At 31.7% G+C, this 20,571-nt stretch overlaps 1 protein-coding gene and 1 long non-coding RNA gene across 11 annotated transcripts in view; one reads left to right on the top strand and one right to left on the bottom strand.

Moving 5' to 3' along the window:
- The window catches only part of LOC105834815, a 110,766-nt gene extending 104,687 nt beyond the window's left edge, over positions 1-6,079 (bottom strand). For 2 of the 7 annotated variants that reach the window (XR_004962770.1, XR_004962771.1), the window contains exons 1-2: positions 5,119-6,079; positions 4,988-4,996 (exon numbers count right to left, since the gene is read on the bottom strand). Coding sequence is in view for 1 of the 7 variants with exons in the window: in XM_036285226.1 (XP_036141119.1) it covers positions 4,988-4,996; positions 5,119-5,258 (149 nt within the window). In the remaining 6 variants the exon portion in view is untranslated. Of the gene's footprint in view, positions 1-2,863; positions 3,425-3,503; positions 3,590-3,686; positions 3,911-3,989; positions 4,465-4,566; positions 4,674-4,789; positions 4,997-5,118 lie in introns of those variants that run through there. The other 5 variants (XR_004962780.1, XR_004962777.1, XR_004962778.1 and 2 more) reach the window with 5 other exon arrangements.
- Positions 595-3,514, top strand: LOC105840975. 4 transcript variants are annotated; one of them, XR_004962782.1, is made up of 5 exons: positions 596-825; positions 942-1,048; positions 1,151-1,634; positions 1,717-2,497; positions 2,799-3,514. It is a non-coding gene; the product is annotated as an uncharacterized LOC105840975 (long non-coding RNA). The 4 variants fall into 4 exon arrangements; XR_004962783.1 differs by having other exon boundaries at positions 942-1,634; positions 1,717-1,934; positions 2,032-2,497; XR_004962784.1 differs by having other exon boundaries at positions 595-825; positions 942-1,634; positions 1,717-2,406.
- Positions 6,080-20,571: the final 14,492 nt, after the last annotated feature.

The following is a 20,571-nucleotide window of genomic DNA, read 5'->3' as shown; positions in this document are numbered from 1 at the left end:
CTTTTATAAGACATTAAGCTGATATCATTTAGCTGATGTCATAAGGATAACATTTTCAAGAAACTTAAATGAAACTCTTTAATAAGATATCTCAAAAACCTCTCTTAGTAGACGTCCCTGATAAATGTTACCATTTTGACATTATTTCCAAGATATCTAAATGTTTTCTTTAAAAAGTCCTCTTAAAGTTTTTATTCTGACAAGCTTGTTGTTTGGGTAACTTCCACCATGGAAGTAAATGTTCCATAGAGCTATGAAAGTTTAGTGAATCCCTAATGGACGTCTATCTGACTTCTACCATGGAAGTAAATGTTCCATACAGCTATGGAAGTTTAATGGATCCCTAATGGACGTCTATCTAACTTCCATCATGGAAGTAAATGTTCCATAGAGCTATGGAAGTTTAATGGATCCTTAATAGACGTCTATCTAACTTCCACCATGGAAGAAAACATTCAATGGAGCTACGGATGTTTAATGGATCCTTAATGGATGTCTATCTAACTTACACCAATATAGGTAAACCTCCAATGGAGCTAAGGAAGTTAACTAGACCTCTAATGGACGTATCTGACTTCCACCATGGACATAGACGTCCCATGGATCTACGGAGGTTTAATGGACGTCCATTGAACATCCACTGAATGCCAATTTCTATGTGAGGTGTCTTTCCACACATGCATGTTCCATGTACTGTCCAGAAAAATACAAATACACATGTTTATCAATTGGCTGCGGCGATTGATTCTGTACTGAATATATTTTTCGGTTCTGCTTTTCTATCAACACGTGTGTAAGATTCAACGTGTATCAGGAATTCAATGGGTAAAAGAAATTTAAATTACAAAAGACTAGTAATTTCTCATTTTTAATAGATTAAAGATATTTATCTTCCTATACATTACTTACCATCTGCATAATGTAATGTATTGTATTTACAGACTCTTGATTTTTTACAAACTATAATTATCATAAAAAGGAACACTTATTTTCTAAAATATATTTTTATAATTCAGCCATAGTTAAAAAGACAGCGAATTCGCTACAGGTAGACAACTTTGCTTTTTTCATACGAGTGCAACAGTATTGCGTACTATTTTAAGAAGAAAGTATTGAATAACAAAAAATGCATTTAATTCTTACTTTTCAGAATGGTGTTATTCTCAATCAAATGCTGCAGCTCAAACGAGGCATACATTCCATATATTCTACAATTTATGATAGATTATAATATTTACGGTATGAATTTAATAAATTCACATAACGTAAAGTACAGACAGCTGTCACAAAAATGCACGCTGGAAGATAGTCAAAACAGGTTTTCCATGGATCTGTTAAACTCGCCAGTGTACCTACCATTATCTGTAACGAAACAGAGTATATGCAAGCTAAAAGTGGATGTGCATGCTTTGGAGATTCTGAACAGGCAAGGTGTCAATGAAAAATTGTAGCTGAATCCTGATATTGCCGCGATATAGGAAGAAGAGAAAGCTAAGAGGGCCGAAGATGGTCTAGAAAACGCAAAGTCGCAATTATTGTATCCTAAGATCCCTAGTAAAATTACTCTTTCTTCAACGAAGAGTGATATTTATCAAGAGGAGAAATTATTGATGAGACTGAACGCTGTATTACAGGTATTTCATTATTCTATTACATTATGATGATATAAAAATATTAATATATACCTGTGTAATTTTGTTTAATTTTTCATTTTAGATCAGTGAGACAATTACGTCAAATACAACGGTATTTTAGTATCTTATTGAAATATCTTATTAAATAGAAGATAATGAAAGTGCATCTCATGTTCTAAATCACAACGAATCTTTATCTGAAGAATATCTTAAAAGAACAGTTTCTGATAATTATAAATTATCGCAATCGGTTTTTAGAGGCAACTCGAAGTCAAAGTAATATAACAGATACTAGTATTTGTAAGTACTTTATATTTACTAATCCATTACTGAATGCATCATAAATATTTGTGACATTTCTGTTAAAATACTAAAAAAATATTTATTTTGTATATAGCGGATGCAGATGATATAAAATTGGTACAAATATTAACTAACTTAGCGGAAGAAAACGAGTTTGCGAGTAATGTAGATAATAATAATGTTCTTGGGGATCCCATATTCTGTATTCAATAAATCAATTAAAAATGATCAGGAAGTGGAGGAAGAAGAAAAAGTGGAGAATTTACATATCACAATTTAGAGTTGGACAATTTAAGTTCTTAGGAATTAATGTGTAATCAAAGATCCGATCAACGTTAACATACGATTACGGGATAATGATTACGTTACGGATAAAAATACCAACGATGTTAATTTTCAAAGAGAAATCAATATATGCCAACATCCAATGTTCCTTCTACTTCTACTGCACAAGATATATCTGTTACGTGTGAGCTTGCTTTGTGAAAAATATTTAAACGTGGATCTATATAATTCAAATAGTTTTATGTATTATATTTATGAGAAATTTTTTGATGAATGTAATGTATACTTTTATTTAATAATTTTATTAATATAACCTATTGTCCTCTCAGCTTATTACTATTATTACATTTATTATTATTATAATTGTTACAATTTATATTTATTACATTATTATAAGTAAAAAATATTGTAAGTAGAATTGCATTACTGCAAGTAAAAAATTCCTTTTTTTTTAGAAAATGACACAGATAATAATGAAACAAATACTGTATAAGATATTTGTATATTTTACATAATTTATTCAAAGAAATTGTAATTATTTAAGTTATGTAAGTAATCTTTGTTATACATTTGTAGGCATGCCGCAAAAATTGGGGAAAATGACAACGGTTGACCAATCAATATAAAATCACGAACAGAAATCGAAGAACAGTGAAAATTTATTGATTAAAAAACGTACATATATTCATAAAAGATTTCTTTGGGAGATGCTTTTATGAACAACAAACGATGTCAATGTGGCGGTTGCTCTATTTTAACAATCGAAATTAATTGCCACATGTTTATAGAATTAGATATCAGAGCTAATATTAATTAATTCTGATTCAAAATCTTGTAAATTGGAAGAATTACCGTCAATGCTCATGCTGGCAAAACAATATAGGTATAATTGTATTACTTTAAATAAAATAAATACAATCGTTTTACATTTTTCAAAACAGTATGTAAGCGTTATTTTATAGTTTCAGACTGATAGGACATCCAGGTCATTTTGTTGCATATTGTAGACGACTTTCAGAATTGTGGGAGCAACACAACGTTTTAAGCAATAAAGTGAAGCATTGTACGCCAAAGAAACAATTTCTCCTATCGCTGCAATTCATATATAAAATATAGAACATGAGATACACTTCCATTATCTTCTATTTCAATAAGATACAAAAATAACGTATTTGACATAATTGTCTTGAATTCTCACTGATCTAAAATAAACAATTAAACAAAATTACACAAGCATATATTATATTTTTATATCCTCAGTGTAATGAAATAATAAAATACCTGTTATATGATATAGCGTTCAGTCTCGTCAATAATTTCTCCTCTCGAAAAATGTAAAACACTTATATGTATATCATCTGCATCCGCTATATACAAAATAAATATTTTTTTAGTATTTTAACAGAAATGTCACAAATATTTATGATGCATTCAGTAATGGACTAGTAAATATAAAGTACTTACAAATACTAGTATCTGTTATATTACTTTGACTTCGAGTTGCCTCTAAAAAACAATGCCAATTGCGATAATTTATAATTATCAGAAACGGTTCTTTCAAGATATTCTTCAGATAAAGATTCGTTGTAATTTAGAACATGAGATGCACTTTCATTATCTTCTATTTAATAAGATATTTCAACAAGATATTAAAATACCGTTGTATTTGACATAATTGTCTCACTGATCTAAAATGAAAAATTAAACAAAATTACACAGGTATATATTAATATTTTTATATCATAATGTAATAGAATAATAAAATACCTGCATTCAGTCTCATCAATAATTTCTCCTTTTGATAAATATCACTCTTCGTTGAAAAAAAGAGTAATTTTACTAGGAGTCTTAGGATACAATAATTGCGACTTTGCGTTTTCTAGACCAGCTTCGGCCCTCCTAGCTTTCTCTTCTTCCTATATCGCGGCAATATCAGGATTCAGCTACAATTTTTCATTGACACCTTGCCTGTTCAGAATCTCCAAAGCATGCACATCCACTTTTAGCTTGCATATACTCTGTTTCGTTACAGATAATGGTAGGTACACTGGCGAGTTTAACAGATCCATGGAAAACCTGTTTTGACTATCTTCCAGCGTGCATTTTTGTGACAGCTGTCTGTACTTTACGTTATGTGAATTTATTAAATTCATACCGTAAGTATTATAATCTCATAAATTGTAGAATATATGGAATGTATTCCTCGTTTGAGTTGCAGCATTTGATTGAGAATAACACCATTCTAAAAAGTAAGAATTAAATGCATTTTTTGTTATTCAATACTTTTTTCTTAAAATAGTACGCAATACTATTGCACTCGTATGGAAAAAGCAAAGTTGTCTACCTGTAGCGAATTCGCTGTCTTTTTAACTATGGCTGGATTATAAAAATATATTTTAGAAAATAAGTGTTTCTTTTTATGATAATCATAGTTTTTAAAAAATCAAGAGTCTGTAAAAACAATACATTACATTATGCAGCTGGTAAGTAATGTATAAGAAGTTAAATATCTTTAATCTATTAAAAATGAGAAATTACTAGTCTTCTGTAATTTAAATTTCTCTTACCCATTGAATTCCTGATACCCGTTGAACACACATGTTGATTGATAAACAAAGCAGAATCAAAAAATGTATTCAGTGCAAAATCAATCATCGCAGCCAAGTGATAAGCATGTGTATTTGTATTTTTCTGGACAGTGCATGAAACATGCATGTGTGGAAAGACACCATTGTAGGTAGACATATATAGACATGTCTTCTTACCTGAAAATCCTCAAAGTTTATATATATATTAGTTTTATATACAGCAAATTTTTTTGTTAATGCACAGCTCTGCATAAACTATAATGTACCAAAAAATACGACAAGATTTAATGTTATTTCTATCTATTTACCTGTGGCAATTGATCCAAATGCTCTGATTACCAGTACTTTTTTCACCACGAAACTTGGAGAATATTACGTCCAGTTCCGGTATAGGAGATGCTTGATAACTATCATTATTCATCAAAGTTTTACAATAAGAATTTTGCATATACTACATTCAAGTTTTACTAAAACAATATATAAAATGAAGTATTTTTGTAATACTGTTCTTTTAAACAATTCTTTTAATATCTATACTGCCATAACAGTAAAAAATATTTGTTTTAAAAAAATATGTTTATAAATAAATTTTATAAATAATTAAATGTGGAAAAAATCGAAAAAAATGAAAACAAAATCTTGAACTGACGTGTGAAAACATTTTTCATGCCTTAAACCAGGCAATATTTTAGAAGGGAAACTAGCTATGGAATTTTGTCCGTTTTAACGGACCTAACCAAATTTCGGCTAAGGCTGAAATCACATGGTGCGGAATAGAGCTGCGGAATAGAACGTGCGTCATAGAAGCAGCCAATCAGAGTTTTGCCGCAGTGTCTACAATTTTTTCTGCATGCGTTCGCGTCATTGGCATCGTTGCGTCATAGCGTCATAGAACATCATGGCATATTAATCATATTTGGAGTTTTGTATATAAATTAAAGCAATTGATTCTCTTATATTTAATTGTTTTTCAATTCCAGGATCTACTATTAATAATAGATCTTCAAAGATGCTAGCATCCATTCTTAAAATACAATTAAAATATAATAAAGGATCTGTCATTCGTAACATATATATTAATTAAATTGTCACTATCTCAGATAGCCAGTTTGGTATAATAAAGATATTAGCATCTTCCTATGCATTTATGTCGTCCGTTGTGCTGTTGTTTGCTAGCATTCGATGTCGGAAATAAAATTCTTTGCACGTTTCAAACATTATGCTAGCATTACTTAAGATCAGTGTCGAATGCTAGCAAATAACAGCACAAGAGACGACGTAAATGTATAGCAAGATGCTAACATCTTTATTAGCAACATGAGAATAATTTGTGCTCATACATACATTTGTGGCTACCTGGGTATCTCCTTGAGAGAAACGCTGCTCAATTGAATAAATAGGCCTGACCCACATCCTTTTTTTTTATTTCTACTTTGACAATTTTGTATACAATAACCATAATTTCACTCCCAGATAGCCACAAATGTATGTATGAGCACAAATCGTTCTCATGTTGCTAATAAAGATGTTAGCATCTTGCTATGCATTTACGTCGTCCCTTGTGCTGTTATTTGCTAGCATTCGACACTGATCTTAAATAATGCTAGCATAATGTTTGAAACGTGCAAAGAATTTTATTTCCGACATCGAATGCTAGCAAACAACAGCACAACGGACGACATAAATGCATAGGAAAATGCTAATATCTTTATTATACCAAACTGGCTATCTGGGCTAAAGCAAAACTGATTTTTTCCTTTTGATACTGGAGCATTGGAGTTCTTCTCATGTATACTCTCGTTAAAACTTTAATAGACTCTTGAACCATCACTATTTTATTTTCCATATTCATAACCTTTACTATTTTCTGACAAAAACAAAGTTTTAGCAAAAAAGGTTAACAATTATTCCATGGTGTGTACGACCAAGGCTACATCACGCATAACGCATTCCGCAAATCTTTGACCGGCCTGTTCACATGGTGCAGAAAATGACCAAGAATACGTCAATACAGTTCAAAAATTTAAAAATATTGTTTTCAACTTTTTAATATTCAATACAAAATTTCATATAACATTATATTAATGATTATTATTGCTATTACAAAATGGTCATTTACTGACTATTCTTGACGTCACGAAATGACGCTCTTATGACGTTAAAATGACGATCGAATGTCACAAATTCCTGACGTTATGAAATGTACCGTATTTTGACGTCATAGAATGAGGTGAACAATATGTTGTCAAAAAGATCTCTAAAAAATATCCTGTTTCTGAAAATGATAACATAAAGAGACTTTTAAAAGATAACCTAGTGAACACAGTAATATAGCAGCAGTGTAACAGCAATGTAACCGAATATAACAGGTTACGTTACTCTGAAATTACACGTAACTTACATGTAAGTTACAATTTCCGACTCAGCAATATAACATGTTATAATTACATGTTATCTCACCGTTACACAACAGTTACAAAGAAAAATAAAATAAAATAAAAATTTCATTTTTTTTAAATTATTTTTATCAACAGCACATACTACATTTAGAATAAATTTTTATTAATTAATTAAATTTAAATTATGTAATTTTTTATTTTATTTTTACTTGTCGCTGCTAGGTTTGAACCCGGGACCTTAGGATGACGAACCTTGTACTCTACCTGCTATGCCAATTTGACTCATCAATATGGGTACTTGTTATTGTCTACATATACTTATATGTTATAAACTGACGCAACTATATTATTTTTTATAAAAGCAATTAAATTTTGCAAAACATATTAAAAATAAATAGCATTAATTTATTTACTTATTAATTTTATTGTTAAATTTATCTTTTTCCATAACCTTAATAATTTGATGGAAATTGCGATCTATTTAGCACTAATCTTTGAAGCGTGCAAATGATTAATTAGATGGTTAACTATATAGATCGTAATTCTAAGAAAAATTGAATAGTATACATTTATTATTCTGTTTTTGTTCAGCACATGATGAATTTCGATTTTGTGCATTTTTTGTGCGCAGTAATTGTAGACAAACCGTTATTTTTGAAAACATTATCTTTATAATAATTTTTTTTATTATCAAATAGATCTATCATTCAGGATGTTGTAATGTTGTCTGATTTCTGAGTCAACTACGACGCATCGTTCCGTAATAACATTGATACGAACGTGTTATGTTACGATTATACAATTTTTGTTGAATAACTGTAACGCCAAAACGATGTATAACAGCTATATCACTTGCGTATAACAAATATTACGTAACAGGTTATTTCCATGTCATATAGCACCTACATATCACAAGAATAACAATGTTAAATTACATGTAACTTCCATGTTATATTGCCGCTATAAAATGTGTTCACTGGGAACATATAATGTCAGAATGTTAACCAATGCGTCGTTTTTTGAGAACAGAAAGATATCATGAAACTAATATCTAAAAGATTTCTTAAATCGGATATCTTTAAAATGCAACTAGAGATAAAAAAATAAAATAAAAATTTTATTTTTATTATTATTCTTATCAACAGTACGTACTAAATTTGGGATAAATTTTTATTAATTAATTAAATTCAAATTATATTATTTTATTTTATTCTTACTTGCCGCTGGTAGGTTTTGAACCCGGGATTACAAACCTTGTACTCTATCTGCTACGTTAGTTTGAATCATCGATATGGGTACTTGTTATTGTCTACATATACTTATATCCCAGATAACCAGTTTGGTATAATAAAGATATTAGCATCTTCCTATGCATTTATGTCGTCCGTTGTGCTGTTGTTTGCTAGCATTCGATGTCGGAAATAAAATTCTTTGCACGTTTCAAACATTATGCTAGCATTATTTAAGATCAGTGTCGAATGCTAGCAAATAACAGCACAAGGGACGACGTAAATGCATAGCAAGATGCTAACATCTTTATTAGCAACATGAGAACAATTTGTGCTCATACATACATTTGTAGCTATCTGGGATGTTATAAACTGTCGCAATTATATTATTCTTTATAAAAGCAATTAAATTTTGCAAAACATATTAAAAATAAATAGCATTAATTTATTTACTTATTAATTTCATTGTTAAATTTAACTTTTTCCATAACCTTTATAATTTGATGGAAATTGCGATCTATTTAGCACTAAGACTTTGATGTGTTCAAATGGTTAATTTGACCATTTTGAAATTATTTCCAAGATATCTAAATGTTTTCTTAAAAAAGTTCTCTTAAAGTTGAATATAATATGCTTATATAATATGCTTAAATTATGCGTTAAGCCTTAAATCTCATTTATAGACACCGCTTCCCATACAGCACAGAAAGATTGCAGCAACATTGTAGCAACATTTCAACGCAAGATTGCAATATTGCATAAACGTTGCAAGGTTGCTGCAAGATTGCAGCAATGGTAAAATGTCCGTTTTTAGAAATATTGTTACGTAATATTGTAGCAATATTGCAGTAAAATATGTATGCAATATTATTCAGAAAAAGATTATTCAAAATAATTTATCTGATTTTAAATAACTATTTTGAATTTAACAAATACAGAGTGATTAGTGAAACTTCAACCAAAAGATAAACTTTGCAAGTTTTGTCTTTTATCTTATATAAGTACATTATAAGATGAGAGACAAAACTTACAAAATTTATCTTTTAGTTGACGTAATCACTCTGTTGTTAAATTCAAAATATAGTTATTTAAAACCGAATAAATTGATCGGATGATTGTTTGGTTAATGTCACTATAATCGGATGATTGTTTGGTTAATGTCACTATAATCACTCTGTATTTGTTAAATTAAAAAATACAGTTATTTAAAATAATTTTGAATAACCTTGTACTCTGTTATACACAAATCTACATAATAATAGTTTTACACACAAATTAAAACTACTCCAGAATGCATGTATTTCTATAGATGAAAAATTTTAAATAATATAGAACGATCACTTTTACATTATTTTTTAAAAGTTACTGTAATATATTAATTTATTCAAACTCCCAAGGAACACACTAAAGTCAACAAAAAGTCAAAATGACTTTATTTTGATTCGAAATAGTCACGCATTTTTTGTATGACCAAAAATTGACTCCAGTATCTGCTACTAGCTACTTAGTGACGAAAAGATGATGACTTCCCAGATAGCACAACGAATTCGAAAAGAATTCTTTTTGAACACCCAAATTTTGAAATGAAGTCTTTTTCTAACCCATTTCTGCACCAAAAGGATTCTTAAGAGTTTAAAAAAAATTCTTTTGTATGTCACCAATTCTGAGCCCCTTTTGTAATGCATATAAAGTTCATTTTATGTTCTATAAGAATTCGCATTGAATTTAAAATTATTTTTTAATAGTATTCTAATAAAACTTTATCGAGATACCTTTTTGAATTTATTATGATTTTTTTATAGTACAAAAAAGAATTGCTATTTGGTGTAAAAAAAAAATAAAGAATTTTTGAAATTTTAAGAAATGTTAATTTAAAAATATACTGCTACAAAAATAGAGAATTTAGTATATTATTATTATAAGTGAGAAACTCTCTTATTGTTACTATACATGTATAAATTATGTATAAAATTTTCGCATATTTTATTGTAGTATATTATTGAATTAACATTTCCTGATTTTATATAAAAATATATAACGTACTTTTTTACAATTTTTTTTACAAATTTTTTATTAAACGCATTATTATATGTTTATTATAATAAAAAAAAATATTTATTTAGTTATATATCAAATTTATGACAAATAATATATATATATATATATGTATATACATATACTATATATATAATAGCATAAAGTATTTATATACTATTTAGATAATAATAGTATTTTTTACAAATAACAAAGAAATATATATTTTTATGTTCTTTTTATTAAAATCAAAAAATGTGTTATAGAAATTTTATGCGTTGTCAAAAGCAAAAAAATAAAAAGACACTTATATTTGTTATACCTTTCTATAGTGTTATGGCTCTTTATAAGAATTTTAATATTGACTAAATTATATAAATTGATAATAAATTTGTATGTGGTATTCTTTTTAAACTAATTTCGAATCAATTATATGAATTCATAACGAATTTGAATATTGAATTTTTTTTAACTCATTTTGACTACATTATGTGAATTTATAACAAATTTAAATATGGTACTCTTCTTGAACTCATTTCGAACAGATTATGTAAATTTTTAAAGAATAAAAAAAGGTGAATTCTTTTTGAACTTAAAAGGATCATCTGTGCTATCTGAGTTTGCTCCGTGACGAAAAGATGACTAATCTCTAATTTTAATATATAAAAACGTATCAGCTTATATAGAAATTATACTTATGGTACATTATGCATATGTAATATGTACAGGTAATAATTAATTTTGCAATAGAACTATTTTTAGAGCAATACATTAAATTAAACAATACACTAAAATTATGAAAACTATAATACTAATATATATATATATATATATATATATAGTTTGTTCAATTATATCTATTATAATTATAAGATATAAACATTTTAATAAATTTGTTTCACATATGTTTTTACTCTATAAATGTATTTCAAAAATTCTTTTAACTAGCAAAGAAAAACCCTGCACATTACTATAATACTAAATATATAATATTACAAGCATGACATTTTTTTGACGTCAATAAACCGTCAAATGTTGTTACCAAAAATTATCATTTTGACTTTTTCTGTCGTGATGTAATTATGACATCAATGTGATATCATTTTGACTATATAATGTGTTCTTTGGGCTGTATTGAATATTAATTTTATCTATTTTCACTATTTTAATAATATTTTAAAATGTTGCTGCATCATTGCTGAAGTAATATTGTAAAATAATGTCTTTGCAATATCTCTGAAACATTACATCGCAATATGCAATGTTGCAACGTTGCAGCAATGTTGCTGCAAGCTTTTGTGCTGTATGGGTTTAGACCGTATCTAAAATACGTCTTAATGACGTCTTTATGTCCCGATTTTGGATGTGTGCTGTCTGAGAAAATAATCGTCAGATCATGACTGAAATATGACTTCGAAATGACGTCATCATGACGTCAATTTTAGGTCATGTAAAAAAATGGTCATTTTGACGACATATGACCAGATATGACCATTTTGGGACGTCAAAATGACGTGGGCTTGCTACCTGCCCTTACGAAAAAAACACTGAAAATAACACTTAAAAAAATACTCAAGTTGAGTATAATTTGGGATAAGGGGTAAACATTCAATTCAGTGTAAACACTCAACTTGAGTGTTCGCTCTTTAATTTACTTTTAATTAGAATGTTATTACTCTCAACTTGAATGTTCGCCATCTAATAGAGTGTTAATTCCAATGTTAATCCTAAATTTAAGAATAACACTGAAATTAACACTTAATTAGATGGCAAACATCCAAGTTGAAAGTAATACTCAAATTAATACTCAAAGCCTGCTAAACACTTTATAGTTGAATGTTTATTTTAGATATTCGTTTTATGTCCATTTCTACCAATGCAGATTAATTTTAATTTCGGTTGAACTTGCTTTTCTTGCTTTTGTTGTTATTTAACATTTTCTAATCCAATGTTTCCCTTACGGAAAAAACACTAAAAATAACACTTAAAAAATACTCAATTTGAGCATAATTTGGGACAAGGGGTAAACACTCAATTCAGTGTAAACTTGAGTGTTCGCTCTTTAATTTACTTTTAATTAGAGTGTTATTACTCTCAACTTGAATGTTTGCCATCTAATTGAGTGTTAATTTCAATGTTAATCCTAAATTTAAGAATAACACTGAAATTAACACTCAATTATATGGCAAACATCCAAGTTAAAAGTAATACTCAAATTAATACTCAAAGCCAGCTGAACACTCTATAGTTGAATGTTTTGGTTGAACTTGCTTTTCTTGCTTTTGTTTTTATTTGACATTTTCTAATTCAATGTTTGAAAGTGCACATTCAATATTAAGTGTATACCCAGATAGCCAAGCGAAATTAAACATATCGGGCAAATTAATGCACTGCATGTATGTTGTGAACTTGCTCACAATTTGCTGTCATTGTAATTTAACGTGGAACGAAGTTAACATCAGGAGAGCAAATAACCTTCATGAATTTATAAAATTATAAGTGCATGCATTGAGGAATAATAAACTTGTTACAATGACAGCAATTGTGCATGCATGTTGACAACTTGCCGTCAGTTTGTTGAATTCTGATGTAGAATTTTATATGATGTCAGAACAACAGACAGTTTGCGGAAACACCTTGGCTTTAGTTTAATAAAATTAATAGGGAATAAGTGATAGCAAAATAACAACACGTTGCCTTTCTTTGGCTATCTGGGTACCTTCAATAGATGTCGAGTGTACATCTCCAACGTTTCAGTGTTCACACTTTATGTTGGAAGTATACACTCATTTATTGAGTGTCATATCCAAATGTTGAGAGTATACTTTCAAATATTCAATATTTACATCCAAACTTTGGTATGAACACTCAATCATTGGGTGTACACACTCAATGTTCGAGTATAAACACTCAATCTTTAGTGTAAATACTCAAGATTTGAGCGTATACACCTAAATTTGGGAGTAAACTCCCAAAATCGAGTATTAACACTCAATTTTGAGTGTAAACTCTCAAAATTAGAGTGTTTTTTCCGTAAGGGTGGGCGGGACCTTAGGATTACAAACCTTGTACTCTATCTGCTATGCCAATTTGACTCATTGATATTGTCTACATATACATATATGTTATAAACTGACGCAATTATATTATTTTTTATAAAAGCAATTAAATTTTGCAAAACATATTAAAAATAAATAGCATTAATTTATTTACTTATTAATTTCATTGTTAAATTTATTTTTTTCCATAACCTTAATAATTTGATGGAAATTGTGATTTATTTAGCATTAATACTTTGAAGCGTTCAAATGGTAATTAGATAATTTTAACTATATAGATCATATATATTCTAAGAAAAATTGAATAGTACATTTATTATTCTGTTTTTGTATTCAGTACATGATAAATTTAGATTTTATGCATTTTTTTGTGCGCAGTAATTGTAGACAAACCGTTATTTTTGAAAACATTATCTTTATGATAAATTTTTTTAATATCAAATGGATCTCTAATTCAGGATGCTATAGTGTTGTCTGATTTCTGAGTCAACTACCACGCGCATGGACGGCTCAAAAATCGGACAGCATTGTGATATCTTTTATGAGATATTAAGCTGATATCATTTAGCTATGATATCATAAGGATAACATTTTCAAGAAACTTAAATAAAACTCTTCCATGAGATATCTCAAAGACCTCTCTTAGTAGACGTCTCTGATAAATGTTACCATTTGGACATCATTTCCAAGATATCTAAATGTTTTCTTAAAAAAGTTTTCTTAAAGTTTTCATTCTGATAAGCGTGTTGTCTGGGTAACTTCTACCATGAAAATAAATGTTCCATACAGCTATGGAAGTTTAATGGATACCTAATGGACGTCTATCTAACTTCCATCATGGAAGTAAATGTTCCATAGAGCTATGGAAGTTTAATAGATCCTTAATGGACGTCTGTCTAACTTCCATCATGGAAATAATGTTCTATAGAGCTATGGAAGTTTAGTGGATCTCTAATAGACGTCCATCTAACTTCCACTGTGGAAGAAAACATCCAATGGAGCTTTGGATGTTTATGGATCCCTAATGGATGTCTATCTAACTTCCACCATGGATGTAAACCTCCATGGACGTTTACTGGATCTTTAATGGACGTCTGTCTAACTTCCGCCATGGAGGTAAATCTTCAATGGAGCCATGGAAGTTTACTGGATCCCTAATGGACGTCTACCTAACTTCCGCCATAGAGGTAAATCTCCAATGGAGTTAAGGAAGTTTACTAGACCTCTAATGGACGTCTATCTGACTTCCACCATGGACATAGACGTCCCATGGATCTATGGAGGTTTTATGGACGTCCATTGGACATCCACTGGATGCCAATTTCTATGTGGGAAACTGTCGCAATTATATTATTTTTTATAAAAGCAATTAAATTTTGCAAAACATATTAAAAATAAATAGCATTAACTTATTTACTTATTAATTTCATTGTTAAATTTAACTTTTTCCATAACCTTTATAATTTGATGGAAATTGCGATCTATTTAGCATTAAGACTTTGAAGCGTTCAAATGGTTAATTTGACCATTTTGAAATTATTTCCAAGATATCTAAATGTTTTCTTAAAAAAGTTCTCTTAAAGTAAATATAAATATGCTTATATAATATGCTATGCTTACGCCTTAAATCTCATTGTATAGACACCGCTTTAGACCGTGTCTAAAATACGTCTTAATGACGTCTTTATGTTCTGATTTTGGATGTGTGCTGTCTGGGAAAATAATCGTCAGATCATGACTGAAATATGACTTCGAAATGACGTCATTATGACGTCAATTTTAGGTCATGTAAAAAAATGGTCATTTTGACGACATATGACCAGATATGACCATTTTGGGACGTCAAAATGACATGGGCTTGCTACCTGGGTAATTTTCATTCCGGATGCGTTATTGCCCTTCTATGATGCACCATGGAAACAGGCCGGTTAAACATTTGCGGAACAGAAAATGCGGAATAGCTCGTATTGGTTGCTTCTATGACGCACTTTCTATTCCGCAGCTCTATTCCGCACCATGTGATTTCAGCCTTACGCGGAAGCAGAATCAGCGGATCACTAGTCACGATCGTTACGGGATCGTTCTAATAGAACCTTTTCAAAAATTCCGTTGAAACAGTCCCATGATTGGTGATTCGCTTGTTCTGCTTCCTCGTAATCCGCTTCATGGGACATAAAAGACATATTTCAGCGTATTGAAAGCAGCGGAATATCTGTGATTGGTTGCAGAGTTCGATACGCCCGATACGCGCGTATCGCAATACGCGCCATGGGACGTCACCCTTAGGCCGAAATCACATGGTGCGGAATAGAACGTGCGTCATAAAAGCAGCCAATTAGAGCTTTGCCACATAAGAATGCGTTGATGCGGCAAAGTTCTGATTGGCTGTTTCTATGATGCACGTTCTACTCGGCAGCTCTATTCTGCACCACGTGATTTTGACCTAAAGGCCTTCACACATGAATTAACATAACCGTAAAGGCCCTTACACATGAATTGACATAACCGTAAAAGCCCTCACATATGAATTGTCATAACCATAACGTAAGGTTTTGACGCGTCGGATTGGGCGACCATAACCGTAACCTGCCGTATCCAGCTAATTCAAGTACGTGATTGGTCGAAATCTTACGGTTATGTCAATTCATGTGTGAGGGTCTTAACAGTAAATGGCCATCTACAATGGAGAGTCGTAGGCCGTAGCAGTAGTCGTAGAAAATGTCTCCACTTCGTATTGCTTTACTGTTTACAGCCTACAGCAGACATTGAGCCAATTCATTGCGTGCTTACGATGAGCGTTGGGGCATTCGGGATTAGTTTTTAGTCACCTTTCTTTGATGGCCGGCTTGTATGTTATTGCTACGTCGTTTTTATTCTAGACAGCATTGCTGTAGTTTAGTGCTGTTAGGGCCACCGCACAAACTCTTCCATAGCGCGTTACGTTACGTTAAGTACTCTATACGAACCTAAGTTGTACTTAAAATTTAACTTAAATCAACGCACAAAGAAATCCTTAATGTAAGTTCTTAAGTTCTTACGTTAAGGATTTCTTTGTGCGTTGATTTAAGTTAAATTTTAAGTACAACTTAGGTTCGTATGGAGTACTTAACGTAACGTAACGCGTTATGGAAGAGTTTGTGCGGTAGCCCTTACGGCTAAAACACTCCATTGTAGATGGCCCTTAAGGGTGCGGTCCCATGAAGCGGATTATGCGGAAGCGGAACGAGCGGATCACCAATTGCGGGATCATTCTGATAGAACTCTTGCAAAAATTCCGTCGAAACGATCTTGTGATTGGTGATCCGCTCGTTCCGCATAATCCGCTCCATGGGACTGCACCCTAAGGTTTCGACCAATCACGTACTTGAATTAGCCGGTTACGGCAGGTTACGGTTATTGTCGCCCAATCCGACGCGTCAAAACCTTATGTCAGGGTTATGTCAATTCATGTGTAAAGGGCCATCTGCACTGGAGAGTCGTAGGCCGTAGCAATAGTCGTAGAAACCCACACAGCACACTTTATCCTGAGGATATCCCAAATTATCCCAGACAGACGAAGGCGATCCCACGGATATCTCAATGAGTAGCTCCCGGGATATCCTACAAAAATATCTTAAAATATCGTAAAATATCTTAAAATATCATATGATATCTTATTAATATATTTCGATATCCCAAAAAATATCTTAAAATATTATAAGATATTGTAAGATATTCATTAATATCTTACGATATTCTATTACATCCAAATAATATCCCATCATATCTTTTTTATCTCTACAATTAATGGAGCATAAATCAAGTCCCTTACGGAAAAAACACTAAAAATAACACTTAAAAAAATACTCAAGTTGAGTATAATTTGGGACAAGGGGTAAACACTCAATTCAGTGTAAACACTCAACTTAAGTGTTCGCTCTTTAATTTACTTTTAATTAGTGTGTTATTATATACTCTCAACTTAAATGTTCGCCATCTAATTGAGTGTTAATTTTAATGTTAATCCTAAATTTAAGAATAACACTGAAATTAACACTCAATTAGATGGCAAACATTCAAGTTGAAAGTAATACTCAAATTAATACTCAAAGCCAACCGAACACTCTATAGTTGAATGTTTATTTTAGATATTCGTTTTATGTCCGTTTCTACCAATGCAGATTAATTTTAATCTTGGTTGAACTTGCTTTTCTTGCTTTTGTTTTTATTTAACATTTTCTAATCCAATGTTTGAGAGTGCACATTCAATATTAAGTGTATACCTTCAACCGATAGATGTTGAGTGTACATCCCTAACGTTTCAGTGTTCACACTTTATGTTGAAAGTATACACTCATTTATTGAGTGACATATCCAAATGTTGAGAGTATACTTTCAAATATTCAATATTTAAATCCAAACTTAGGTATAAACACTCAATCATTGGGTATACACACTCAATGTTCGAGTATTAACACTCAATCTTTAGTTTAAATACTCAAGATTTGAGCGTATACACCTAAATTTGGGAGTAAACTCCCAAAATCGAGTATTAACACTCAATTTTGAGTGCAAACTCTCAAAATTAAAGTGTTTTTTCCGTAAGAGGTGTAAAGGGAAAGTTAATTATAATGTAACAAAAGAGTGACAGAAGTGTAAATTAAATCTTTAAGAAACGTAGATTAAAACGTCAGAACATAAAGAAAATACATTTATGGAAACAATGTGGCATATTAATAATATGCCACATATACTAAAAAATTATAAAAAATGACATTAAAAAAATTTTTTTATTTTATACAAACGGAGCAAAAACAGATTTTTTAATAAGTTAGTCTACATACTATTTTGCGCGCATATATAAAAATAGTAAAAAAAGTAAAAAAAATGGTAAAACTTCATATTTATTTATAAAAATATAAGTTAACTATACATGTTTTATCCTTCTGACATCTATTGCAATGATCTATAACAAATATGAATCCATAAACAAGAAGTGTTTATGGATCACCACGAAGCGTTAGAATGCGTACGGTCTTCGAAGTCAAGCGACATCGGCGAGGGTTAACACTTGGATGGGTGACCGTTTTTTCAGGTATAGAGATATTAAACTATTAAACATGCTTTAACAGGTACGACGGCTTGGCTAAAACATGTTATATTATAGTCTTCTTTCTCTTACAAAATTGCCGTAAAAAGTTTTTTCAATTTTTAGAAACTCAAAAATACTTAGAAATATTCAAAAATTTTCTAAATTATTCAAAATTTTTCATTTTTAAAGTTTTTTCGAAAAACGTTTCAATTCTTATAAAAAATTGGAATATTTATCAGAAATCCTGAAAGAAATTTTTTTAATTCTGACAAATTTTTTCACTAGGGTATATTACGATATCTCAGGAAATCTCTTGGACATCCTCTGGATATCGTTTGAGATATCTACAGGATGTCAAATCGGTGGACATTTGTGCATCCCTTGGATATCCCTTGGATATCGCAGACGGTCCACGGATATCCAACGATATTGCGATATCCCAAAATGACATCCCAGGGACATCCCTAGGATAAAGTGTGCTGTGTGGGTAGCATCTTCTTAAGCGAGAAACACACGCTTTCCATAAGACGTAACAGTAAGGTTTCGACGCATTGAATTGGGTGACCATAACCGTAACTGGCTAAATCGAGTATGTGATTGGTCAAAATTATGACTTACTGCTTAAGTTTTTTTGTGTGCCACAGCCTTTAGCGCTATCAGCATCAGTTTATCCTTGTTCTACTTTTAATGAGTAATGAAGATGGACTGATGCTGATAGCGCTAATAGCGTCTCCCCGAACGCACCCTATGGGTGCGTTCGGGGAGCTCACTATCAGCGCTACGTAGCACGCTGTTCGCGGAGACGCTGGATAGCGCTATCAAAATTATGATGACGTCACTGTCCGCAGCGTTTGACGTCATAAACGCGCGCTATCCATGCTACTGCTTTAGAGGTAGTGCATGGATAGCGTTTGGCTCAATCCTCACCATTGTCTGTTTAAACATCACGTGCTATCTCTCTTTTAAGGTTAGAGAAAATTTATGCGTGATCTTGAAAGAAGAAAATAAGAAATTGTTTATATGTCCTAATGAAAATATTTAACTAAAAATCTTTCTTTATTGAGAGAGAGAGAGAGAGAGAGAGAGAGTTTCATTAAAATTTATTTAATTTATTAAAATATATATTAAAATTCCTTAATATATTGTAACAAACCGCCTTTTTTTTCGGTGACCAACGACCGCGGCCGGTCTGACCGACTACCCGCCAGACCGCGATATGGGCATCGGCCCAATAATAAATCTTAAGAGTAGGCGACCGAGACAACGACCGTCTCGACGATCTCGATCCTCCCGCCAGCATCCCGCTCGGCGAAAGGTGGAGGACGGAGAAGCCCGAAGACCCCCGAGGGTCCACGAACCTCCGCCGAGAGCGGTATAAAAGATCGCCTCGACGGAGGAACAGACACTTCTCGTTTATCCGGTGCCCGAGCTTTTCCCGATCCGCTCGGAGGATATATAACGCGTCCAAAGACGAATTAAAAGATATACTCGCGAAAACCGGCCTGGAAACACACGGAACGTTAGATGACCTACGACGCCGATTAAGCCAATTCGTGACACCCCACCCCGAGAGATTCACCAATATGTCCGTCCCCCCGGGACCATCTTCGGACGTACCGCACGTCACGGTAATTCCCCCCGAAGAAGACCCCCCCGCGGAATCACAGGCAAAAGCCATGAATCAAATTCGAAAATGGGGATGCCACTTCGAGGGCAAGGACCCGATGTCATTCCTAGAGCGAGTAGAAGAGCTAAAAACAGAGTACGGGTACAGCGACCAGCAACTGCTACGAGGGCTCCCCGAATTATTGAAAGGGGAGGCCCTCCTGTGGTTCCGAAATAACCGCCAAAACTGGGAAAGGTGGGATGAATTTATAACTGAATTCCGCGAATATTATTTGCCACGCCGCTACCTCACGCAGCTCCGTCGCGAAATCCAGGCGCGAATGCAAAAACCCGGGGAGAAATA

This window comes from Monomorium pharaonis, chromosome 4 (genome assembly GCF_013373865.1).
Source record: "Monomorium pharaonis isolate MP-MQ-018 chromosome 4, ASM1337386v2, whole genome shotgun sequence".
NCBI classification, from domain to species: Eukaryota; Metazoa; Arthropoda; class Insecta; order Hymenoptera; family Formicidae; genus Monomorium; species Monomorium pharaonis.
This window is presented reverse-complemented; position numbering and strand designations above follow the sequence as displayed.